The sequence below is a fragment of the Sphaerodactylus townsendi genome, linkage group LG16, assembly GCF_021028975.2.
Source record: "Sphaerodactylus townsendi isolate TG3544 linkage group LG16, MPM_Stown_v2.3, whole genome shotgun sequence".
Classification (NCBI taxonomy): domain Eukaryota; kingdom Metazoa; phylum Chordata; class Lepidosauria; order Squamata; family Sphaerodactylidae; genus Sphaerodactylus; species Sphaerodactylus townsendi.
In genome coordinates, this window is record NC_059440.1 from 3,667,589 (window position 1) to 3,694,595 (window position 27,007).

General features: G+C 49.7%; 1 protein-coding gene across 1 annotated transcript; it reads right to left on the minus strand.

Moving 5' to 3' along the window:
* Nucleotides 1–25,048, minus strand: DYNLL2 (dynein light chain LC8-type 2). The gene is made up of 3 exons (XM_048519196.1): nt 24,770–25,048; nt 14,547–14,685; nt 1–2,039 (listed from the first exon to the last, which is right to left on the minus strand). The coding sequence occupies exons 2-3, from the start codon at nt 14,676–14,678 to the stop codon at nt 1,902–1,904; spliced, it is 270 nt and encodes an 89-aa protein (XP_048375153.1). The 5' UTR covers nt 14,679–14,685; nt 24,770–25,048; the 3' UTR covers nt 1–1,901.
* Between the last annotated feature and the right edge of the window lie 1,959 nt (nt 25,049–27,007).

The following is a 27,007-nucleotide window of genomic DNA, read 5'->3' on the forward strand; positions in this document are numbered from 1 at the left end:
TTAAATGTGTCAATTCTTTTAATGTTTTTGGAAAAATAAGGTTTATTTTGAGCAACCGCAGATAAGGGATTTTTTTTTTTAATTCTTGCACGCGCCATGAAGTGTGAACATATTCACAAGTTAGACTCATGCACGGAAAGACAAACATTCTCCTTTTCCAGATCGGGTGGAATTCCTTAAAATATAAGCAGAGAGCCCAAGTTTAATCTGAGGCACGTCACCTTTGCTGATACCCCCCAACGAGGTGGGAGATGGAAGTCAACATGAAATACAACAGCTACATCAACCTCTAATTTTATCACTTTTTACAAGATGGTTTGACTTGAGATTTTTGTACAAAGTTCGAGGCATACTTCCGATTTTGCACAGACACAAGGAGAACTTCCGTTTATTAGAGCTAGACAGCTGAAGCCTTTCCCTGTTTCCGAGCCAAAAAAATTTATCACGTCTCCCTAAAGTACGATATACAAGCATAGACAGATGGAGACAGTTCCGTGTCCTGGAGTTGGTACTAACTTGCAGATAGTTTTCTCTTCACTACTCCCTCAGACCCAATTTTTTTTTTTGGGGGGGGGGGTGCCCAAGTTCAATTTATAGGCCCGTGGTGGCTAACCTTTGGCACTCCAGATGTTATGGACTACAATTCCCATCAGCCCCTGCCAGCACGGCCAATTGGCCATGCTGGCAGGGGCTGATGGGAATTGTAGTTCATAACATCTGGAGTGCCAAAGGTTTGCCACCACTGTTATAGGCTGTTGACAGTAAACGCACCCAAATTTTTGCTAAAGCTATCACGGCATTGTGCATTTCAAGGATGAACTCACTAAGAAAAAAATAGAGACAGCCAATTAGACATCTTAGCAATAGAACAAAATCTCAACTATACATTAGAGTCGACACCAATGAAGCCGATCAGAGACGGTTTCTCAGCATTAGAAGCAGGTATGTTTTCTGTGATGGACGTATGCTACTGGCTTATCTGCTTCGGCAGGCTTCTGTTAGGGGGGGGGGAGGAAGAGGGAGATGTTTCAAACTGGCCTCTACCAAACAACACCCCCCCCCCCCCGAAAAAAACACTATGCAACTACACAACATCGAGCCACCAAATCTGACAGATCTTCCCACACAACAGTTGTCGGAAGAAAGCTGCAATAAGGCAATGTTGACTTGATCAGCAATGGAGACAGAAAGAGGCTGATCCCAGCTGCTGGGCCCCTTCAAGGGTTTGGAACCTCTGCCATGTGCCCCAAGTGTGGGGCACGGGTTTATCTAGGGCCAGGGTTAATCTACTTTGAAGAGTGAACACTCTGATGAAGTGCCAACTTAATTCCAGGCTTGTGCTGGAAGCCATACCGCGTGGCGTATGCAGACCCGTCCTCCACCCCAACCCCTTTCTCTACTAGGTGAAACGTCAACACAGTGGTCAGGGGGCCTGCCAGCCAAAGAAAAAAAAGTTGGCGGCTGCCTCAGTCCGATTCAACCCCTCACGAGAGCTTTTGTTTTCGTTCCGCTGGAATCCAGCTTTGCGAAACAGTAACACCACCAAGAGATCACTTTGTGGAATTAAAGTTTTATTTATTCAATTTCCCCCTCGCTTAAAGGCCATCGTTGAAGCATTTACAGTTTTCCCTAGTGCAAAGGAACAAAAAAGAAAGAAAAAAAAGCAGTAACCCAGGAAATATTTTTTTCTTTTAGAAAAGAAAGATGCTGCCTTTTGTCCCCCCAGGCAACAGAAAGACAATTCAGGTGTTTTACTGCAACATATACACATTAAATATAGTATACAGTCCATGCAGCGGCACAGCCATGGAAGAGGAAGCCTGCACACTCCCTGCCTTTGGTACACCACAGTCCGGGTCCCTTGCTCGCCGTGTCCCTCCACCACCACCACCACCTGCCTCCTATCCCGACTTGAAGAGGAGGATGGCAACCTGGCCCAAGTAGAAATAGATGAAGTGTTTTGTCTCGTGCGTTACGTAGCTGCCAAAATTCCTGCCCACGATGCAGTGCCAAGTCGGGTTGTACTTCTTGTCGAATTCCTGAAGGGAAAGAGATGGGGAGGGCAAAAAGGTTAAACCTTACTAAATTCACAGTAGATCAAGTTCAGTCTCAAGCTGGTAATCCATCCCTGGACACCCCCTTCTGTACAGCTGGCAGCCAACCAGTGGGATTCCCAATGAAAAAGGAGGGTCTGTTTAGCTATCGTGGCCCAAAGCTGTTCTATTTTACTGCTTAACCATGAAGAAGAAGAAGAGTTTGGATTTATATCCCCCCTTTCTCTCCTGCAGGAGACTCAAGGGGGCTGACAATCTCCTCGCCCTTCCCCCCTCACAACAAACCCCCTGTGAGGTAGGTGGGGCTGAGAGAGCTCCGAGAAGCTGAGACTAGCCCAAGGTCACCCAGCTGGTGTGTGTGGGAGTGTAAAATCACTAAATAGCAATGATCCTGATATGCTTGGGAGATTAGCCAGCTACTTGTTAAAGGTCATGTACCTAAGAGATGTGTAACTTTATGAATGGAACTTTTTGCATTGAAATTCAATATGATAGCTTTTCAGCCAAAGATACTGAACGCAACGTTGAATGAAATCAGTTATCATGCAAATATAAACTATCTATAAATGAGTAATATTCTTCAGCCATGGCACCTCGGGTCATTATAAAATGCGTATGTAAAGGCTCAATGTTATTTATTTACTTATTTTAATATTAGGAAAATTTAATTATCCTGTTGTTTTAATTAGTCATTCTCCAGAGCCTGAGGAGTGGATATATCCTTTTAGCAAATAGAACTAAATTGGGAAGTGCCAGATATTTCCTGGCATTGGATCTTAAATATAATCAAATGGTATCTGTTTTACAAATTTGTCTTTGAACTGAATGGCTAAACCCCTTTAATCCATTTTATATTTTCACAAATGAACTGTTAAGTTGGAAAGCAAAATCCATAGATGTAACATATGATTTTAAATTTAATAATTTAATAATAGTGTATAACCACTGTCTAATACCTAAGGCCAATAAAGGTTATTGTGATTGTGTGATTGTGATTGTCTCAAGAAATGCTCATTCTGGGTCTTCGCTCTGTAGCCAGGGATTATGGCGCCACAGAAATAGCCAAGAAGGCAGGGCCGGAGCGAGGGGAAGCTGCCCTGGGGGCAAGCATGTGCCCCGCGCCCCTGCCATGCCTTGGCACACATCCAGTGCATTACCCCCCGCCCCCTTGGCTCTATGCCACTACAGGAAGGTAACATTCAGAAATCATGCAGAACACTCTTAAGGCTATCTATGACTGGCAAGTCAAGTTCAGAACCTGGTTTGAAGGACCCTAAGCAACCCTAGTGAACCAGAATGCCTGCAATCAGACAAGTCCTGTGACAATGCAGCTGGCCTCGACCCGGGCCAGGGCCTTTACCGCGCTGGCCCCTGCCTGGTGGAACACTCTGCCTCCAGCTGTCCGAGCCCTGCAGGACCTTGGTGAGTTCCGCAGGGCCTGTAAGACTGAGCTGTTCCACCGGGCCTTTGGTGAGGCCGGCCACGGATCTACCGCCCCCCCACTGAGGCTGCCAGTTTTCCATCTTGGCAGGGCCTTGATTCCATCTTGGGCCCTGCCTTTCCCCTCCCAGCCTTTTTGATCGGGCGCCTGTCTTTAATCTTGCTTGCTCTTAACTTTGTTATTTAAATTTCAAGAAATTGCTGCTGTGGAAATTTGTTTTAATGTGCTTAGTTTTAGTTATGTATTTTATGTGCTGTTATTGGAACAGCTGTATTGTGAGCCGCCTCGAGCCCTTTGGGGGTGAGGCAGCCTATAAATCTAATAAATAATAATAAATAATAATCAAAATACCACATTACTTAGTGAGTGTTTTTGACCTGGTTTTGCACGAACTGAGCCGCTGCCTGGTTTGAAGACATCTGTTTCACTAGCAGCTGTTTTGTAAAGCTTTGTAAACTGCCTTAAATGCCAGCCACCTCGGCTGTTATTTATTTAAAGTATTTAACCCCCCCTTTCTACAATCATATTCAAGACAGCTTACAAAAATATAACATGCAATAACAATAATATTACAATACATCCCAATACAATAAAGTACAATGAAATCCCACCACACTATAAAAAATAATCAAGCCCACAATAAATTACACCTCCTAATCTATAAATATAAAAATCTAAACGTGTGTTTGTCCCTGATGGTCTCCCTCAGAAGCTGCTGGACGGATCGCCCCCAAATTTTCACAGGACATCCCTCCCTGTTGCGGGCAGGTACTCGGACCTTCAAATCACCGAAAGTCCATACCTGAGCCAGGTAAAACATCTTTTTCCTGGCGCACCAGGCCATGAAGCTGGCTGTGTTTAACTGTCACCCTTAGAATGTTTGCGCAGATGGTCAGAGATGAGCATTGAAAACAGTAAATAGGTAATACTGTTAGGTAATACAAGTGGAAGTGAAACACATGCACACTTTTGCCATGTGTGGAGGAGCGTCAAGGTGGGGTTCCCCCCCCTCACCACGCATGAGTAACTTTCACTCTCTCTGTGCCTCACCCACTGCTACCACATAACACACCTACTCTCATACACATCCAGCTCATCCTCCACACACCTCACTCTGCCCTCCCTCACATCCAACCACCACTTACCCACTTCCTCACCCAGATGTCGCCCACAGCTCTCTTTTACTAAAAGCGAGCTGGAGTTTGCCTTTTTCTTCTAAGAAAATCTGCAGGGTGGGGGCGAACCAACACTACTGGCTCCGCTTCTTTTGCACGTGGCCCTTTAACCCAGGGAGCTGGCCTCGATCTGAGCGCCTCACCACCCTGCCTCTGCTCCCTCACTGGGATAGCCTCCTTGCCCCAGTTCTGCCTTACCCAACCCAGGACTGCGTGTCAACCAGCCTCATGGACAGCAGGATTCATACTCCATTGTGGAATGGGAAGGGTTACCTTATACTAAAAATACAAGACACCACCATATAACGATGTGCATTGAAAAGGGAAAGAGGGATTCCATTTGACCACCCCAAAAGGCTATGCTGCGGATCATTGGACCTGCATGAACATCTGTGTGGGTTGCGGACTGTGATGAGAAGGACAGTTGCCACAGCAACGCGTGGCCGGGCCCGCTAGTGAATAAACAAATAACTGCTTTAGAAGCCTTAAGAACAAGGTTTGATTTCAAACAAGCCACACTCCACAAAGGTACCTCCGGAGAGGTCTGCGACAGGCCCTTCTGTACAATTCCCATGAGGAAGTGCCTCTTGGGTACTGGGAGACCCCCAGAAGGCGTGATGCTCGAAGGAACTGGATGCGCATTAATGCAGATGCCGTTTCGTTCCTCCCATGTACTGTTCCGAGCCAATGGTTCGTGCCTCCTCTTCGTTCTCGATCTCACTGCAAATGAGCCCCTTGGCGCAGAGTGGTCAGCTACAGCACAGCCATCAAAACTCACAACCCGAGTTTGATCCCCACAGGTAGCCGGTTCAAGGGTGGCTCAGCCTGCAGAGGTTGGTAAAATGAGGACCCAGCTTGCTGGGGGTAAAGTGTAGATGACTGGGGGAAGGCAATGGGCAAACCACCCCATCACACAGTCTGCCTAGTAGTCACCGTGATATGATGTTATCCTGTGGGTCAGTAATTTTCACATTTCCTACTGTAAGCAGAGACGCCAGCGCATGTAAACTCTGCCAGATTCTCTTCTGCCTGGGATTGGCCAAATTAACATTTCGGCTCCACGGGCTCAGTTACACGATGTGTCTTCATAAAGCTGGTCTCTCTCTGTAGGACTTCCAGAGGGTAACAATATCTGGGGTGCTGTGTGGTTTCTGGGCTGCAAGGCCATGTTCTAGCAGCATTCTCTCCTGACGTTTCACCTGCATCTGTGGCTGGCATCTTCAGAGGATCCTCTGAAGATGCCAGTCACAGATGCAGGCGAAACGTCAGGAGAAAATGCTACTAGAACATGGCCATACAGCCCGGAAACCACACGACACCCCAGTGATTTCGGCCGTGAAAGCCTACATGGTAACAATATCAGCGTGCAGTAGAACAGTTAGATTCTACTACAGTTTAATGGCTGCGAATTCACTTTCTCTCAGACTGTAATTCCCTGGTCCACCGTCTGCTCTCTGACATTCATTCCAACCCCTGGTTTTCCATAATTGAAGAAAAAATGGCCTCTATTGGACTGTCAGTGGATTCACTTTGCCCTTTGTCCTATTCAGAAGCTTATAGGAAATTAAAAGGTCAACTATTGGATAGAGAGTTCTCTACCCTAATCACCGCAGCCAAGAGAAAGCGTGCTCCCCCTGTATTTTTTTTCTTTCTCCCCATTTGAACAGGAGGGCCACTTGGCACACTCCTGGATTGCTTAATAAACCCTGTTCAAAGGGAGAGCCATAATGCTTTCGCCAGGTTTAATGTGCTAAGTGCCTTCTGCCTTGTTACATGGCAGATTTAATAAACAAGAGAAAAGACTAAAAAGATTGTGCTCCATGTAACAACAATGTGGCTCCAGCTTGAATCTCTGGCCCACCAATTACTACACTGTCTCAGATTCAAGGAAATCAGATCCAAGTATGTGAATCTTACTCCTTTACATTTACCAGATCTCCCCGATTTAATTAGATTACACTACTTGTTGGACAACCCTGATCCTTCTCTCTGTGTGACAGTGGCAGACTTTCTCCTGGAAATTACTAAACGCCAGTAGATTTCCTTCAACCTGTATTGTATATGCTTTTTAATCCGTTTTTTTATTATTGTTGAACTGTTGTCTATGCCAATAAAGGCTTGCTTGCTTCTACTCCAGTTTAAGAGTTGCAGGGTGTAAGCTTTTGGGAACCAAAGCTCCCTTCATCAGATACGACACAGGGAGCTTGGGCTCTCAAAAACTTATTCCCTGAAACTTCTGTTGGTCTCTAAGGTGCTGCTGAACTCAAATCTAGCTGTGTAGTATGGTTGTAGATTTAATCAGAAGGTCTCTCAGCAGGCCTACAACACCACAAAGCACCATGACTGGGGCAGGCAAGACAATTTCCCTTACAGTACTGTTTGGGCCAACAGCACGTTAATGGCGTTGACGAGGCTTAGCTCGATGAGAGAACACGATGTCTGCATGCACCACGTCCCAATCTCAGTTCCTAACATTTCCAAACAGGAGGTGTCACATATGAAGCTGGTTTACACTGAATCCAACCACTGGTCCATCCAGATCAGTACTGTCTACTCCAGGGGTCTGCAACCTGCGGCTCTCCAGATGTTCATGGACTACAATTCCCATCAGCCCCTGCCAAGCATGGCCAATCGGCCAACCCCACTCTACTCTGACAGGCAGCAACTCTCCAGGGCAGCTACTCTGACAGGCAGCAGCTCTTAGGCAAAGAAAGGTCTTCCACATCACGGACTACCTGATCCTTTTAAATGGAGATGCCGGGAATTGAACCAGGGGCCTTCTATGTGCCAGGCGGAAGCTCTGCCACCGAGCCACAGCCGCTCACCTCCGCTTTCTGTGCTCAAGACCCTAGAAATCCATTGCCAATCAGAGTAGACAATACTAAGCCTGACAGACCAATGGCCTGACCCAGAGGTGGGATCCAGCAGGTTCTCACAGGTTCCCGAGAGTAGGTTACTAATTATTTGTGTGTGCCAAGAGGGGGTTACTAATGGGTGATTTTGCCACATGATTTGTGCCTTGGTTGAGCCCCTCCTCTCAGCAGTAGCGCGCAGAACTTGAAGCAGTCTAGCAGGAGGTGCACCGGCGTGCGTGGCAGCCTGCGCCTGCGTGCATTCGTTTCCCGCCCCAGGACCGGCACAGCGGCTGGGTCCTTGCCACAGCCCCGCCCAGGAATGCCCCGCCCCTGGAATGCCTGGCCACGCCCCCGTCGTGCCCCGCCCAGCCCCATTGGTGCTACGTTACAGTTTGAATCCCACCACCATGGGAACCTGTTACTAAAATTTTTGGATCCCACCATTGGCCTGACCCCTAACAAGTTACATTCACACGTTCGCTTCTGGAGTGCCCTGAAGGTGCAGAGAAGCAAGAGAGTTGGCTGGCATTGTCGAACGTTTTAATGGCGGGAATCAGCTGGCTGTTGCAGGTTTTCCGGGCTGTGTGGCCGTAGTCTGGTAGTTTTTGCTCCGTGCAGGTGAGCAAAAACTACCAGATCCTACAGCCTGGCAAAACCACAAAAGCCAGACGGGCTTGTGCACACCATTCTGACTTTTTGAACTGAGCAATGCTGCATTTTTCTAGGAGCTGAGGAAGTGAAGGATCGTCTTTTGAATCGAGGGCCTCCCACAGATTTCACAGGTTTCCTTTACTTGCCAACAGCTTCCTCTTCAGAGGTCAGCTATCGAGTTGCACTGAGTGTGCCATTTTAACAAAATAACTTATGTCCTGAAGTAAATATTCAAGTTGTCCTGATGCTATTTGCCAATTTTCAAGTAAGGAGAAGGGACCTGATCCTGCTTTTGGCTGGCATAGTTTCCACAGTTCACATGGCCTGCTCCTTTACCTTTTTCCTGTGTCAGATTCTGTTGGGAGCCAGTGGGATACAGAGGATGAGTGTCAGACTAGGTACAGGGGTGGCCAACCTATGGTGCTCCAGATGTCCATGGACTACAATTGGCCATGCTGGCAGGGGCTGATGGAAATTGTTCTCCATGAACATCTGGAGCACCATAGATTGGCCACCCCTAGACTAGGATCTGTGAGACCTGGGCTTGAACCCACGTTGTACCACACTTTGAGCTGACATTGGGCCAGTCCCACACCTAACTGTGGGAATAATTCAGGGCAGAGGTGGGATCCAGCAGGTTCTCACAGGTTCCTGAGAGTAGGTTACTAATTCTTAGTGTGTGCCGAGAGGGGGTGACTAATGGGTGATTTTGCCATGTGATTTTTGCCTTCGTTACGCCCCTTCTCTCAGCATTAGCGCGCAGAACTTGAAGCAGTCTAGCAGGAGGTGCACCGGCGTGCGTGGCAGCCTGCGCCTGCGTGCATTCGTTTCCCGCCCAAGGACCGGCGCAGTGGCTGCATCCTTGCCACAGCCCCACTCAGGAATGCCTGGCCACGCCCCATCATGCCCCACCCAGGAATGCCTGCCCATGCCCCATTGGCGCTACGCCACAGTTTGAATCCCACCACCATGGGAACCTGTTACTAAAATTTTTGGATCCCACCATTGATTCAGGGTTATTGTTAAGATCAACTGGAGGACAGAAGTGAAATGAATAAATGTTATTGCCATGCATTACATTTTGATTGGACCAAAGGTCCACTAGGTCCATCATCCCATTACAAGCCAGAACCTGGACTCATTGTCGCCTCTTGCCTCAAATACTCCAGCACGCAGCTCCAGAACACGGAGACTCTCTTCCAGAACTCTGATGGCAAGATATTCAGGTTTTCCTCTATGCTATACACAGAAATATATCACTGCCCCTGCTCCTTATTTAACTTATCTGGATAACAACGATCTAAGGAGAGCTTTTACTCTTGCAAGAAGTGCACATTTACCTTCTGCTGTCTTAGAAGGGAAATATCAAAAGATACCTTACGCTGCAAGGGTTGGCATGTTCTTTGCCTCTCTGAACTCCATGTAGACACTGTAGAGAATTTTCTCGGCATATGTAACTACATTGAAAGTGTCCCTTTATGGGAGGAGGCAAGGGGAAAAAATTACCTGTCACATCTACTACACAAAATGACATATTCTGATAAAGTTTGTTGTGAAAAACTATTACAAGATAAGGAGAATATTACTAAATGGGTAGCAAAATTCTGTCTATTCATTATGAAAAAGGAAAAATGATCTGAATATGGCATCCCCCTTAGATATTTTTGTTTTGTTTAGTGTTTTTATGCTGTTTGGTGTGTTTACAAAGTAGAATGATATATAGATGGATAGTGCTGGTATTCGGGAGAGAGATCTGCATTCTTGTTTAGTTGTAGATATTTTGGAGATTTGTAAAATATCTGGTCATTGACTGTAAATAAAGTCGTCTTCTTCTGGATTGGAGCAAAAAAAGCCACCCAGCCACCCATCCTAGTTCCCACAGCCACCAACTAGATGCCCCGAGAACAGAGCGCCGCAAAATGCAGCAACCTGGGTCCCCCCATTTTGCTATAGAAAGTCTTCTCTTCCACCCCGCTATCCACCAAACACGACAGCCCCCTTCTCTGCAAGCCATTTCTGTCCCACCGAGGCCTCAATTTTCTAGCATCCTCACCAGCGACACATGAAAAGCAGGTTTAAGACCAACATTTGGGCATGACCAATGGGGTCAGATCTCTGAAAGCAGCCAATTCTATAGGGCCGTGGTGGCGAACCTTTGGCACTCCAGATGTTATGGACTACAATTCCCATCAGCCTCTGCCAGCATGACCAATTGGCCATGCTGGCAGTGGCTGATGGGAATTGTAGTCCGTAACATCTGGAGTGCCAAAGGTTCGCCACCACGGCTATAGGGCTACAAGTCCTACGGCCCTGAGAAGATTCTAATCCCATGCCCTGATCAGAAGGGACTTTGCACCCGAGACCACAAGAAACGGCCTTGTTAGCCAAGGGCTACTTGAGCAGAGTGGGAAAGAGGCTGGAGAAAGGATCCAGAGCTGCTCACAGAAACAACAAAGACGAACATCAGGGTGAAACGGCCAGAACTCCACTGAAAGCCACCGCCAATTATATAGCCCAGTGATAGCGAACCTTTTTGAGACCGAGTGCCCAAATTGCAACCCAAAACCCACTTATTTATTGCAAAGTGCACACACAGCAATTTAACCTGAATGCTGAGGTTTTAGTTTAGAAAAAACGGTTGGTTCCAAGGCGCGTGTTACTCGGGAGTAAGCTTGGTGGTAGTCGGTGGCTTTGCTTTGAAGCAACCGTGCAACTCTTCTAACGGGTGAATCACAACCCTAGGATGGTTTACTCAGAAGCAAGCCCCGTTGCCAGCAACCGAGCTTACTCCCAGGTAAAGGATCACACTTTAGTTCTTCTCATGAAAATCAGTGGGGTTTAACAGCGCTTAGCAGGGTAACCTACACTCTGCTTCCCCAAAACTAGGTTCCTTAGGTTTAAATGCTATGCTTGAACCGGAAGCCCAGTGGCCCAGGCCAGCCTAGATGTGTGTCGGGGGGGGGGGGGGGCAACCCCCCCAGAGAGGCCTTTGAGTGCCACCTCTGGCACCCGTGCCATAGGTTCACCACCACTGATAGAGCCTATACAGGCCGCGTAGCAGCAGCTCTTTCTATGGGAAAATCCTTTGCTCTCTGGAAGATAAAGGCAAACATATGCGACGGAGAGACGCTGATTCTTTCTCCTCTGGCATTCCTTCCCTGGCTCCCCTCCTCAAAAGTGGAGGAGGCAGAAAAGTGGCCACTCACCTGGATAGCTTTAAAAAGGGCTTGGACAGATTTATGGAGAAGTCGTTCTACAGCTACCAATCTTGATCTTCCTTGATCTGTGATTGCAAATGCCTTAGCAGACCAGGTGCTCAGGAGCAGCAGCAGCAACTAGTGACCATTGCTTTCATCCTGCCGCAGGGGAAGCTCCCAAGGCACCTGGTGGGCCACTGCGAGTAGCAGAGAGCTGGACTAGATGGACTCCGGTCTGATCCAGCTGGCTTGTTCTTATGTTCTTAAGGCCATTGCTTTCACATCCTGCACGAGAGCTCCCAAAGGCACCTGGTGGGCCACTGCGAGTAGCAGAGAGCTGGACTAGATGGACTCCGGTCCCGATCCAGCTACAAGCTTGTTCTTATGTTCTTGGCGCCGCCGTTTCTCTACCTCCTGCCCCTGCTGAGGCTCCCCAAAGGCAATCTGGTAATACCGGCGAAAGTAGCAGAGAGCTGGACTAGATGGACTCTGGTCTGACCCAGCTGGCTCTTTCTTATGTTCTTAAGGCCATTGCTTTCACAGCCTGCACGTGAGCTCCCAAAGGCACCTGGTGGGCCACTGCGAGTAGCAGAGTGCTGGACTAGATGGACTCTGGTCTGATCCAGCTGGCTCTTTCTTATGTTCTTATGATCTGATGGCACCTTCAGAGGATCTGATCTACCATCAGATCCTCTGAAGAGGCCAGCCACAGATGCAGGCGAAACGTCAGGAGGAAATGCTACTAGAACACGGCCACACAGCCCGGAAATCCCACAACAACCAAGTGATTCTGGCCATGAAAGCCTTCAACAATACATAGGAGGTTGTCTTACATTGAATAAGATCACTGGCCCATCAACCTCTACTCAAAATGGCCATGGCTCTCTGGGATTGGCTGCTTTTCATAACATTTACTACCTCGTCCTCTAAACCGGAGATGCTGGGGATGGAACCGGGGACCTTTAACCTGGCAAGCGGAAGTTTTGCCACTGAGCCACAGCCACTCCCGCCCACGTGTGGTTAACCACTGTTGGAAAAAGGCCGCAGGACTAGTATTGGACAATTGGTCTCATCCAGCAGGGTTCTTCTCACAAGGGTCAGGCTAAGCGCAGCCCAGTTTCACACACTGTTGGGGAGGTGAAGAAGAAAGAAGCAGCCATTGCTTAGCCTAATGCCTTGGAGTCCAGTGTAAGGATGGGGGTTAGTTTCTGCTCCTTCATCCTGTCCTTGGCACATTCCACGTTCTGGGCTACGTGCCCGGGATAGTTACTGCCTTTAACCTTGCTGCGCTTATCTTATGTGTTTGAAGCTTGTTTTTCGCTCTGCCGTGGGAATTGTGCTTGGGAGTTCGGGGAGGGGCTGGATTGTCCGTAAAAGCGACACCTTGAGCCCGGGAAAGTCAGAATCCGCATTGCGTGTAGTGTGATCGTTGAAGTTTATGAAATAAAAGAACTGAACTCAGTTGCTATATTTCGAGTCCTTTGAGGTTCCATACATTGGAACCTCAAAGGACTCGAAATATAGCAACTGAGTTCAGTCTCAAGCACTCTCAATTCACTCTCAAGCACCTCCAATTAGAGTAGGCATGGCCAACCTATGGTGCTCCAGATGTTCATGGGCTACAATTCCCATCAGCCCCTGCCAGCATGGCCAATTGAGGTAGCCAACCTATGGTGCTCCAGACATTCATTAGCTACAATTCCCATCAGCCCCTGCCAGCATGGCCAATTGAGGTAGCCAACCTATGGTGCTCCAAATGATCATGGACTACAATTCCCATTAGCCCCTGCCAGCATGGCCAATTGAGGTAGCCAACCTATGGAGCTCCAGATGTTCATGGGCTACAATTCCCATCAGCCCCTGCCAGCATGGCCAATTGAGGTACACCGCCCAGAGCCCCTAGGGGATGGGGCGGTATAAAAGTTTAAAAAATAAATAAATTAAAATAAAATAAATAAACCTATGGTGCTCCAGATGTTCATGGGCTACAATTCCCATCAGCCCTTGCCAGCATGGCCAACAGGGGCTGATGGGAATTGTAGTCCATGAGCATCTGGAGCACCATAGATTGGCCACCCCTGAATCAGAGGATCCCCAGAACTCGGAAATATTTCCCAGCCTGAGGCAAGAGCTACAAGAAGCCAGTGACAGGGCCAAGCGCCACAGACCAATCATCTGTCTCCTTAAGAAGCAAAGACTTTTTGTTATAGGCAACATTCCCTCTGAGCTGCGTGCGCGGCCACTGGACTGGTGCCATGCAGATAAGGGGCGGCCCAGCAGGGAAAGCTCTCCTGGGCGGCTCAGCTCCACGCAGCACTGGGGAAGGATTAGAGGGCAAGCTGTTCACAGGGACGGACCTGGTCAGACTCCTCTTCGGTGAAGGCTGGCAAATGCTCCAATCAGAAAAAGCCGTGACAACGATGTATTTGTTTAATCAAGGAGACAGTAGGGTACAGCAGTTAGAGCATCGAATCAGTGTCTAGACCAGTGGTGGCGAACCTTTGGCACTCCAGATGTTATGGACTACAATTCCCATCAGCCCCTGTTGGCCATGCTGGCAAGGGCTGATGGGAATTGTAGTCCATGAACATCTGGAGCACCACAGGTTGGCCATGCCTACTCTACTTGGAGGTGCTTGAGAGTAAATCTGGACTGTAAGGCATTAGGCTAAGCAATGGCTGCTTCTTTCTTCATCACCACCCCAATTGGCCATGCTGATAGGGGCTGATGGGAATTGTAGTCCTTAACATCTGGAGTGCCAAAGGTTCGCCACCACTGGTCTAGACCAGGGGTCTGCAACCTGTGGCTCTCCAGATGTTCATGGACTACAATTCCCATCAGCCCCAATTGGCCCATCATGGACTACAATTCCCATCAGTCAATTGGCCATGCTGGCAGGGGCTGATGGGAATTGTAGTCCGTGAACTTCTGGAGAACCACAGGTTGTAGACCCCTGGTCTAGAAGACCCTGGTTTTAGTTCTCCTGCTCTGCCGGTCCAGTCCTTCTCAACCAAGCCTATAAAGTAAAAGGGGGGTAACCATGATGCAAGGTCCCCATTGGGAAGAAAAGCAGGATATACAAAAACTAAATGAGCCCACCTGACTTCTGGCTCGGCCCAATGGAGGCCTTCCTTGGTGCACCCATCCCACCCTACAGGGACCCCCAAAGATACCTTTTTAATGTACGCCGCAATGTCCTTCTCTATGTTGTACTTCTCCATTGCCTGCGTGGCACAGTCCACGGCGTCCTGCTGCATGTCCTCAGACATGTCCGCATTCTTGATCACGGCCTTTCTGTCCGACATGATGGACCTGCGGGAAGAGAGAGCGAGGTGAAGGCCAGATCGCCCACGGCACTGTGGCTGAGCTACGGCAGCGTCCTGCTATGTGCTCTGGCGGCGGTTGGTTTCTGGTCTACCTGACCTCTAGTCACTCCTGAGGCCCCTGGTTTTGAGTGCCCTCACCTTGTGAGGTGAGATGGTCAAGAACCTGTGAAAGTGTCAGCATTCCCGGATTGTTTAGGGAAAGCACTTCTGTTTAACAAAGTCTTTAGGCTAACTACCCCACTCCAAACCACACACACCTCTCCCACAGAAACCCGACTCGATTCGATTTCGAATACCTTTAATGCCATATAAATAGTTTAACATTAACATTGCAAGGTAATAACAGCCTTCACAACTTCTGACGAGTTAAAATGACACCATTTAAAAATTTAGCCACCGCTTCCAACAGCTCGTAGTTGTGGCTGTTTAAAAGATATCTAACCTTCTGTTTATCTGTAATGCCTTCACTTCCATGCAGGAAGGGGATTATGAGCTTCTTCCTATCTATCTCATAAAAAGGACAATCCAACAGCATATGAGATACTGTTTCCACAGAACCCATGCCACACGGGCATTTCCTTTCTTCATGTGGGATTCCAAGGTGGCATCCAAGGCTAAAGGAAGAAGGCAGGGCATCACACCTAGCTAAGGGGATTGCTCTACGCCACTGGGCCTCAACCAGGAGATAAAGGTACTGGGCTACAATTAATCTATCCACAGGTATTCCCAGAGAGATCAGTTGTAAGAAAAGTTGACTGAAAGCAATCTTCATGATCAGAGGACAAACAGGATGAAGGAAATAAGATAGACTGCCTGGTTGCTTCATGCCAAAGACTGTGAGTACCCACAAGACCTCCCTCAAAAACGGCTCACTGGAATTTTAAAAATGTCATTAAGCAAAACAGTTTTTAAAGGAAGCAGATACTGTTTGCGAGCACCACCTTGTGAACAGTGTATGCTTTTATCCTTGCACGTTCAGGGACATATTTTATCCAAAGGTAGGATTTAGCCTTTAGGAAGATCTACAGTGTCTCTTTGTCTCCTACCACACTTGCTAGATAGCACAGAGGGTATTTCTGCCCCTAGAACTGTAAGACCCTCTCTTTTCAGCTTTAATTTGTACTGCTTTATAGAGAGGAATTTGCCCAAAAACTCAGCTTGACCTGATTTACTAGTAACAAATCTTGACTTGCATTTTGCAGTCTTTAAGCGCTACAAGTGCAATGGAATCTCTTTCCAAGAGGATGCCATGCCAGTCAGAACACAAATTTCAAGGGCACAGAGTAATACCGAACACGGCATTCAGAGCCAATGGAGCAACTCTAATTGCAAAGACCATGGCTTTATCAAAGCTGGAGGATTTGCAAGCCTAGCTTTACAAAAAAACACAAAAGGGAATGGTGAATTTAATACTCAAAGTTGGATGCAGGCAAAATGCTTCTGCCACAGCTGGTGTGATCTCCTTTCTCAGTGTGCCACAGCTCCGGCAGCCATCTTGGAATTACCGTATATACTCGAGTATAAGCCGAGGGGGGCTTTTTCAGCATTAAAAATGCTGGAAAAAGTCAACTTATACGCGGGTATATACGGTACTTCTTCTTCACATTTCTTCAAGTGAACCCACTGTTATCCAGGAACTGGTCCCTGACTTAATTTGTAGAGTTGATTTCTTACAAGCAGATGTGCACAGAAACAAGAAGAGTTTTTGAAGAGTTTGGATTTATATTCCCCCTTTCTCTCCTGTAGGAGACTGAAAGGGGCTGACAATCTCCTTGCCCTTCCCCCCTCACAACAAACACCCTGTGAGATAGGTGGGGCTGAGAGAGCTCCGAGAAGCTGTGACTAGCCCAAGGTCACCCAGAAGATTCTTGATGCCTTTAAAGTTTGTGTGGGAGTGCGCAGGCTAATCTGGATTCCCCAGATAACCCTCCACAGCTCAGGCGGCAGAGCTGGGAATCAAACCCGGTTCCTCCAGATTAGATACATGAGCTCTTAACCTCCTACGCCACTGCTGCTCCATGTCTTCAGTACACCATGTCTTCAGTGCAATGCGTGAACAAGGCTTTAGAAAGCAAAGGGGAGAAAAGGAAATGCCTGAAGGCTCAGCTTTCCAGTAACTGAGTAGGCTGCTTTTCTCCACAGAGCATCACTGAAACCACAATCCAATCAGAGATGATAATCGCACTCCCAAACAGTGTAGTATAGTGGTTAAAGCACCAGGGAGACTCCAGTTCAAATCCTTACTCTGCCACGGGAGTTTGCTGAATAACCTTGGGCCAGTCACTCACAGCCTAAACTATCTCACAAAGGCCCCTTCCACACACGCAAAATAATGCGTTTTCAAACCACTTTCACAACTGTTTGCAAGTGGATTTTGCCATTCCGCACAGCTTCAAAGAGCACTGAAAGCAGTTTGAAAGTGCATTATTCTGCATGTGCGGAAAGAGCCAAAGTTGTGAGAATGAAGTAGAGAGGAGGACAGCATAAGCAGTTTGGGTGAGAAGTCAGCCTTTGAAACCTGGAATAATTTAACTTTGTAGTTTGTAATGCAAAGCACAGCTGCAGAATATGCTAAAATTCAGCCCCATCACTTCAAGCTGCACGCAGAGATTTTTTTTTGGGGGGGGGAGTAGTGGTGGTGGGGAGGACAGCTTAACAGAGAAAACAAGAGAATATAAGAAAGAGCCTGCTGGAACAGATCTCTAGTCCAGCACTCTGCTACTCGCAGTGGCCCACCAGGTGCCTTTGGGAGCTCACAGGCAGGAGATGAAAGCAATGACCTTCTGCTGCTGCTGCTCCTGAGCACCTGGTCTGCTAAGGCATTTGCAATCTGAGATCAAGGAGGATCAAGATTGGGAGCCATAGATCCACTTCTCCTCCATCAATCTGTCCAAGCCCCTTTTAAAGCTATCCAGGTGAGTGGCCATCACCACCTCCTGTGGCAGCATATTCCAAACACCAATCACACGTCGCGTGAAGAAGTGTTTCCTTTTATTAGTCCTAATTCTTACCCCCAGCATTTTCAATGAATGCCCCCTGGTTCTAGTATTGTGAGAAAGAGAGAAAAATTTCTGTCAACATTTTCTACCCCATGCATAAATTTATGGACTTCAATCATATCCCCCCTCAGACGTCTCCTCTCCAAACTAAAGAGTCCCAAACGTGGCAGCCTTGTCCTCATTGCCCTTCTCTGCACTTTCTTCTGTCTCTTCGATATCCTTATGAGGTTAACCCAAACTATCTCTTTCCGGCACACAGAAAACTCACGTAATGAGAGTACACTGAAATGAGCAATGCCTCCTCTACTGTTGGAAACAGTGCAGCTGAGCCAAACCTTTATCACCACAACAAGCCAATGGTTCTACAGATTTGCTTCTCCCGCTTTGCCCTTTTAAGGGCCCACCTTTTTTCGCCCCTTCCTATTTGTTAACAGAAGCCCACCAAGACACAGCGCTGACATCTCACCCACATTGCCTGCTGGCATGAGAAGCTACGCTTGGGTGCAAGATCGATCCCACCCTTGGCCAAGAACTGCAGCTCCAACAGACTCTGTGGCCCACACTTACTCACCCAAGCATCACCCACCTCCGTAGCTTGGCCACACACGAGCTTGTTCATAGCTCAGTGCCACAAACAGCCTTTTCCACAGGGATATCAGTTTCTCTGTCTCCATTTAGCAGCCTCGGTCACGGAGGGCCGAAAAGGAACCCAATCGACGCTCCGGTTGCTGTAGACAAGCCACAAGATCTCTTTGGGAATGTCCCCTCCCAAGTTAATGTCAATCATTCCAGCCAGCAGCTCTTGCTAACTGTAACTTAGGGGCGGCCAACCTATGGTGCTCCAGATGTTCATGGACTGCAATTCCCATCAGCCCCTGCCAGCATAGTCAATTGGTTAACTACTCCTGCCCCCCCCCCCAAAAGCTCAAAGAGTGGTAGAATGGGGGTTCAACCCCAGGTCTCACAGATCCTAGTCTAGGGGCAGCGAACCTATGGTGCTCCAGATGTTTATGGACTGCAATTCCCATCAGCCCCTGCCAGCATAGTCAACTGGTTAACTACTCCTGCCCCCACCCCAAAAGCTTAGAGTGGTAGAATGGGGGTTCAAGCCCAGGTCTCACAGATCCTAGTCTAGGGGTGGCCAACCGATGGTGCTCCAGATGTTCATGGACAACAATTTCCATCAGCCTCTGCCGGCATGGCCAACAGGGGCTGATGGGAATTGTAGTCCATGGACATCTGGAGCACCATAGGTTGGCCGCCCCTGCCGTAACTGCTTGATGGGGCAAGAGAATTCTCAGCGTAACCACCTGGTCACAATGACCAGCATTTTCTGGTGACGGGAGGAGAGAGATGCCCATCGTAGCAGTTAAACGAATCTTGCAAGTTCTGTAGCCAGCAGCCTATTTGCTGCCCAGCCCCCCAGCAAACCAAAATCCAGCACACCCTTTGCACTTTACAAACCATCTGCTTGTTTAACCCTTTCAAAGCACCGGGCACCTATGTGCATGCTGGCAAGCTCACAACCACCAGGTAAGTTAGACCACGATTCTTATATAGCAGATTCTTATACACCAGATGCGTGACAGCCTGTCTCTTATGGAGTTTGCTACAATGGTGTGATTTGGACTTCTTTGACATTGTGGTGCTGCTGAGGACCAGTTCATGGGGCAAAGAGCTAATTTCTACGCCAGGCAGGCCTCCGACTGGCTTGGATTTGCAACACGGATTGGGAACCTGTTCAAAGGAGCGTCCAGCAGATTCACAGAACTTCAGTCCCAAGATTCTTAGAGGACACCACTGTGTTCCTGGTGAGGCCCAGCCAGAATACTCCATCCCACATGCAATTCATAGACAAGTACTTATTCAGCAGATCCTAGAGCAGTGGTGGCGAACCTATGGCACGGGTGCCAGAGGTGGCACTCAGAGCCCTCTCTGTGGGCACAAGCAAACAGAGTTACCCCCCCCACACACACACACATCTAGGCTGGTCTGGGCTTCTGGGCTCAATTATTAGCATTAAACCTAAGACCTAGTTTTGGGGAAGCAGTGTAGGTAACCCTGTCAAGCGCTGTTAAACCCCACTGATTTTCATGCGAAGAACTAAAGCGCGATCCTTTACCTGGGAGTAAGCTCGGTTGCTGGCAATGGGGCTTGCTTCTGAGTAAACGCTCCTAGGGTTGTGATTCACCCGTTGGAAGAATTGCACGGTTGCTCCAAACCAAAGCCACCAACTACCACCAAGTTTACTCCTGAGTAACGCACACCTCTGAGCCAACCATTTTTTTCTAAACTAAAACCTCAGTATTCAGGTTAAATTGCCGTGTTGGCACTTTGCGACAAATAAGTGGGTTTTGGGTTGCAGTTTGGGCACTCGGTCTCAAAAAGGTTCATCATCACTGTCCTAGAGAGATAAGCTCACCCCTATTTTAACCACAGTCTTGAGGATCCTTTCACCTAGAAGAGAATTTAGCAACAACTAGCAAAACGTAATGACTACCCCGATGGAATCAATCACACAGTCAACCTATGCCAGGGGTCTGCAACTAGCGGCTCTCCAGATGTTCATGGACTACAATTCCCATCGGCCCTGCCAGGGTGTCAGAATCCCCAAAACTGAAACAAACTCATGTATAAGGACAGTAGTTTATTGAGTATTGAGGATCTTCTCTGGTCATGCCAGAACTGAGGTTTGCCCACGCAAAACCCAGTAGTTAAAGTAGCCTGCACCACCCGGCTGATGGGAATTGTAGTCCATGAACAGGGGCTGATGGGAATTGTAGTCCACGAACAGGGGCTGATTGGGAATTGTAGTCCATGGCAGGGAATGATGGGAATTGTAGTCCATGAACACCTGGAGAGCTGCAGAATGCATTCTGGGGCGTTGAGAGGAGCCCCATTCCCCTGTCAGAACTGGTTCCCAGGATCCTTTGGGACATGCCCCAAACCTGCAATTTCTGCTGAGAACCGGAATATTTGCAAGATGCAACAAAACAAGACGCCCGGCTGCACGGAGGCACCCTCGTGCGGTCGGTTAAGCGTCCACAAATCAGTGCACTTGGAAATGCCCCCCTAACTTCTCAGAATCACTGAACGAGCTTCTACTATCAAGGAACGCAGAAACGGGGCGGAGGCTCAATCTTCACTTCTGGAGCCCTGAACGCGATTCATCCAATCCAACCCTCTGCACTCCCACTGGGAGCTCAGGATAGGTCTCCCGATAGGCCAGCAGGCCCGGACCACGAACAAGCTTTTTTTCCTTCCAAAAGGAAAAAGTTGCACATCACAGGCAATTTCCATCTCCTGGCAAAGGCCCAGAGGATCTGAAGGAGCAGCTTTGTTACAGCAATTATAAGCTGCTACCCCAGAGAAGGGGAAGAGCCAGTTACATAATAGCAGTTGTCAAGGTTACAAGGATGCCCTTTTCCCCGCTGCTAGAGGCGGATGCCAGGAGCTTTTCGGTGCGCGAAGGTGTTAACACAGTCTTAAGGCTGCCAGGCATTCATTTCCCAGGTGGTACGGAAGCCGGGACCTCTTCAGTAGTCGCTGTTTTTTTTATACTTTAAAAAAATGTTTTGCAGGTGCTCAGCCTTCTAGATTGAGAATTCAATCTCCTTTGCAGAGGCAGGTCTGTAAAAACCTGAGTCACGAGGCCTGACTTTCCCACCGATTCATGTTCCCACCAAAGAAATGAGCTGGCAGAACGACCCCGCCGGGAAAGTACAATGAACAAGAACGGCACAGAGACCAGAGAGTCACCAGAGACCTTTCAACAGTCACTCGCTCTCAGCCTAACCTACATCGCAGGGTTGTCATAAGCATAAGCATTTTATTGTCATTGTGTACGCACAACGAAATTTACAAGAATAAAACAGTGATGGGGCGAACACTGTAAGCCCCTTCGCCACATAAAGGCGGGAACCTAATAAGAAAACACTCGCACGGCACCCCACACATTGGGCTTTTGTATTGAAGGGGGCATCCATTGAAAATGCTGGGGGGAGGAATTAGGACTAATAAAAGGAAACACTTCTTCATGCAACGTGGGATTGGTGTTTGGAATATGCTGCCACAGGAGGTGGTGATGGCCACTCACCTGGATAGCTTTAAAAGGGGCTTGGATTTATGGAGGAGAAGTCAATGTATGGCTGCCAATCTTGATCCTCCTTGATCTCAGATTGCAACTGCCTTAGCAGACCAGGTGCTTGGGAGCAGCAGCAGCAGCAGAAGGCCCTTGCTTTCACCTCCTGCACGTGAGCTCCCAAAGGCACCCTGAGTGGAAGCCACCATCACAGTAGCAGAGTGCTGGACTAGATGGACTCTGGTCTGACCCAGCAGGCTCTTTCTTATGTTCTTAAGGCATCCTCGTCCGCAATCTTCTGCCAGGATGACCAAGCTAGCTCAGTTGTAGCCAGGTGGTGCCACCTGGCGGAAGGAGCAAATTTAGTGCTAACCCAGCAGAAGCTGAGGGAGGGGCTGTGGTTGAGCCTCTGCTTGGCATGCAAGAAAACCCTTGGTTCAATCCCGGGCATCTCCAGTTAAATGATCCGGCAGAGGTGCTATGGAAGACCTCCTCGGCCAGAGACCCTGGAGAGACTCTGCCAGCAGGACTAGAAAAGACTGAATTTGCTGTGTCAGCCAGGTGTGGGTGGGGAACGTTGCTTGCCAGTGCTGTGTTTTCCCAGTGAGAACCCATCTCTTCCAGGAAGCACAAAGTTCCCCACCCAGCAAAGGACTCGCAGTCCTTCCCACACCTTCTGACTAGCAAAGCAATGCCAAGAGAATTAGAAATGGGACAAATCAATTCCACCAAACCAACATCAGGGCTAGAAGTTGGAAGAGGGACACAAGCATTTCTTGCCCCCATTGGTAGACACCAGAGGTGTACCAGGGGTAAATGGCGCCTGGAGACAAATTGTCTCCAGGACGCCCCCCAGGCTCTTCCCCTGCCCCGCCCACCTCGGCTCCGCCCACACTGTCCTCGACCCAGCTGGCGGGGGGAGGAAGGGAGGGAGGAGTCCAGGGCAGGGTTGAGGGAGCTTGGAGGCAGCAGGAAGTCCCGCTGTTTCGTCGTTTTTGCGTGCCTTGGACGGGGTCAAGGCGCGCAAAAATGACGAGACAGCAGGACTTCCTGGTCACGTGGGGCCCCGATTTTGCGCCCCCCACGTGACCAGAAGAGTGGCACCTGGGAACAAGGGGTACCCCTTGTCCCTAGGCAGATACGCCACTGGTAGACACCAAATTGACTGCATAAGTCGGGTTAGTGGTGATTCTCTGATGCACACAGAAATGCCTGCAGAGAACAGTCCTCCACTTTACTCTCCAACAGGTCTCTGCGCCCCAGTCCTCAAGATGGTTCAATAAAGGTGCATCGTGTGGCCAGGTAACCTTCCCCCTGCCAGACCCCCAGGCCTTGGACTTAGCCTGTCTTTAAACCCTACTTTCAAAGATAGGTGGGGACCAAAAGAGAATATTCCAGGGTGAGGGGAGATGCACGCCCCCAAATCCTCGTCACCCACAAAAACACCACCTATTGCTGCTTGCAGCCGCAAAATGTCAACTTATATTGTCGAAGGCTTTCACGGCCGGAATCACTGGGGTGCTGTGTGGTTTCCGGGCTGTCTGGCCGTGTCCTAGCAGCGTTCTCTCCTGACGTTTCGCCTGCATCTGTGGCTGGCATCTTCAGAGGATCTGATAGTAGGAATGGAAAGCAAGTGGCGTATATATACTGTGAGGTCCACTTGCTTTCCATCTCCATACACTCCACCTGCTTTCCATTCCTACCATCAGATCCTCTGAAGATGCCAGCCACAGATGCAGGCGAAACGTCAGGAGAGAACGCTGCTAGGACACGGCCAGACAGCCCGGAAACCACACACCACCCCAAAATGTCAACTGCTAGCAGCCAGATCTATGTAAGACGCACCTCTGGCCACAGGCTTAGTGTCTGCCATTGCCCCTCGGTCTGCACCGATCAAGGGTCCCAGTCTGGCACCCAGAAATCCAACCAAGCACTTTCAACTTGCAAAATAAAGGGGTGGCCGGCTTGGAACCCTCTCTTCTAACTCTGCTGCGCGCTGCCTCCTTTGGGCGAGACGTCTCTCCGCCATCGCCACTCTGCTGTCCGGCCCGGGCAAGGCAGCCAGAGAGCCAGAGCGGGTGCAGGCCCGGGGCACTGTCCTGGCCCGCACAGGCGCACTGTTTTCTCCTTGCTGGTGGCCACCGGCAGCTCCACCTGCAGGCCTCCGGGAGGCACAAGCGCCTCTCGCCAGAAGAGCCTTTGGCGATGCTCAGCACCCGTGCTGCGAGTCCCCGCTCTAGAACCATCCACGCTCCGTCGTCACTCCCAGCAAGGGAGAAGGAGAGGAGATCACGGGGGGGGGGGGGGGGGGGAAGGTTAGGGCAGAGAAGATGGGGGCGAGACCCACTGTGCAGCCACGGAGGGGGGAGCTTTCTGTTGGGGCCAGCCCCCCCTCCCCGACCAGGCAGCCTCTGGGACCCCCTGCCACAGATTCTCCAGCTCCTTGGAAAGAGTTCAATGGGGGGGGGGGGGAAGGAGGAAGAAAGCGGGTGTTTCCTCCACAGCTGCTTGAAAGTGGTTAAGGGGGGGGGCTGACCAGCAAGTCCTCCTGCCACCCCCCCCCCCATCCAAAGCGTCTGGATAGCTCAGCCCCCAGGTGTGTGTGGGGGGGGGAACTCCAATCTCCCCAGGAGCGCCGGCGGCGCCAAAGGGAAGCCCCAGCGAGGGGGGGGGGGGAGAGGGGGCGCCCGCAAGTGCTGCAGAGGCGAGGAGCGGAGCCAGGAGGAGCTGCCGGGGGGGGGGAGGGGAAGAGGGAGGCGGCTCTAGCCTGGTTTGCAGCCCCTTTGGGGATCAGGGTGCCCAAGAGGCGTGGTTGGACTCCAGGCAGGGAGAAGGCACCACGCTCCAGCTCTACCCCCCCCCCATCTGACCGCATACAAAAGGGAAAGAAAGCCGGGGGGGGTGCAAGGAGGGCCCCCCCTTCTGCTACACCCGCTGCGCGCTCAGCCCTCCCGCCGCCCACCCATTCATTCATTCACACGCGCACTCACCTTCACAGTGCTTAGGCGCAGCCTCCGAGAAGGCGAAAGACCCCCCCAAGTCACGGTCCCCCCCCCAAAGGTGTCCGGCGTTGGAGCCCGAGCAGAGCAGCGCCCCGCCGCTCGCCTCCTCCCTCCGGCGCAAAAGGCCCGCGGATGGCGCGCACTCGCCGGCTGGCCCCGCTGCTCCGCGCACTGGCGATCCTCGGCGGCGGCGGCGGCGGCGGCGGCACCTGGGCAGGGATCGGCTGGACTGCGCGCGCTTCTCCTCCTCCCCCCGGCTGGCTGGCTGGCTGGCTGCTGCCCGGCCCTCCCCCGGCCCCCGTGGCTCAAATAGGCGCCCCTCCCCTTGCAGCAGCTCCGCCGCGCCGCGCGCCCATTGGCTGCCGCAGAGCCTCGGCCCACCGCGCCGCGCGTTCTCCTCTCGCTCTTCTCGGCCTACATCTTGTTTCCTCTCCCATAATGCCACGAGGGAAATTTTTTTTTGGCAGAACCCACGGCTGGGGGGTGTCAGGGATGGGGGTTCATGTAATGAGTCCAAATAGGTAAGTAAACAGATGTTTAAAAAAAAGATGGAGGAGAGGATGAAGGCTATGGGGAATAGGATGCGGGAGGGGTCCTCAGCAGCTGCATGCCAGGCAGTAGTGCAACAGGTGCTGTTTCCTCCCGTTGCCGCGTTGCATTGCTGCCTTGTCTTGCTTAGTCGACCAGGAGTCCCAGCAGGAAGAAAAGAATACAAGCGGCTTGGTGGTTCGAGCATTAGGGGTACATCAAAGAGCATCAGGGTGAGCCATTTCTCCCCCCCCCAATATAGCTTGAATCACAGGTGAGCATTAGGGTACATCAAAGAGCATTAGGGGTACATCAAAGAGCATCAGGGTGAGCCATTTCTCTCCCCCCCCCCCTGAATATAGCTTGAATCACAGGTGAGCATTAGGGTACATCAAAGAGCATTAGGGTACATCAAAGAGCATCAGGGTGAGCCATTTCTCTCCCCCCCCGAATATAGTTTGAATCACAGGTGAGCATTAGGGTACATCAGAGAGCATTAGGGTACATCAAAGAGCATCAGGATGTGCCATTTCTCCCCCCCCCGAATATAGTTTGAATCACAGGTGAGCATTAGGGTACATCAAAGAGCATTAGGGTACATCAAAGAGCATCAGGGTGAGCCATTTCTCTCCCCCCCCCGAATATAGTTTGAATCACAGGTGAGCATTAGGGTACATCAGAGAGCATTAGGGTACATCAAAGAGCATCAGGGTGAGCCATTTCTCTCCCCCCCCCCGAATATAGTTTGAATCACAGGTGAGCATTAGGGTACATCAGAGAGCATTAGGGTACATCAAAGAGCATCAGGGTGAGCCATTTCTCCCAGCCAGCCTTGAACCCATAGGTGAGTGCCAAATAGGGGCACAGAGACAGGGGCATCAAAGAGACTGGTGGGTGGAAATTTCTTCCTCCCATAGCTTGAATCACAGGTGAGCATTAGGGTACATCAGAGAGCTTTAGGGTACACTAAAGAGCATCAGGGTGAGCCTTTTCTCCGAATATAGTTTGAATCACAGGTGAGCATTAGGGTACATCAAAGAGCATTAGGGTACATCAAAGAGCATCAGGGTGAGCCATTTCTCTCTTCCCCCTCCCCCCCGGAATATAGTTTGAATCACAGGTGAGCATTAGGGTACATCAGAGAGCATTAGGGTACATCAAAGAGCATCAGGGTGAGCCATTTCTATCATAGTTTGAATCACAGGTGAGCATTAGGGTACATCAGAGAGCATTAGGGTACATCAAAGAGCATCAGGGTACATCAAAGAGCATCAGGGTGAGCCATTTCTCTCCCCCCTGAATATAGTTTGAATCACAGGTGAGCATTAGGGTACATCAAAGAGCATCAGGGTACATCAAAGACCATCAGGATGTGCCATTTCTCCCCCCCCCCCCCCCACGAATATAGTTTGAATCACAGGTGACGGAAGGAACAAAATTGGTTTGTAAAATTCAGATGGATTTTTGGGTACAAGTACTTCTCTAAACAAGATTTTTCATGTATCAAGACCACACTTAGGTAGGTAGGCACAGATAAATGCATTTCAACATTTGTAATGCCTTCTTGTCATTTTGAAAAATTCCTTATCAGGTTGCTGTGGGCTTTCAGGGCTGCGTGGCCGTGGTCTGATAGATCTTGTTCCTAATGTTTTGCCTGCATCTATGGCTGGCATCTTCGGAGGTGTATCACAGAGGGGA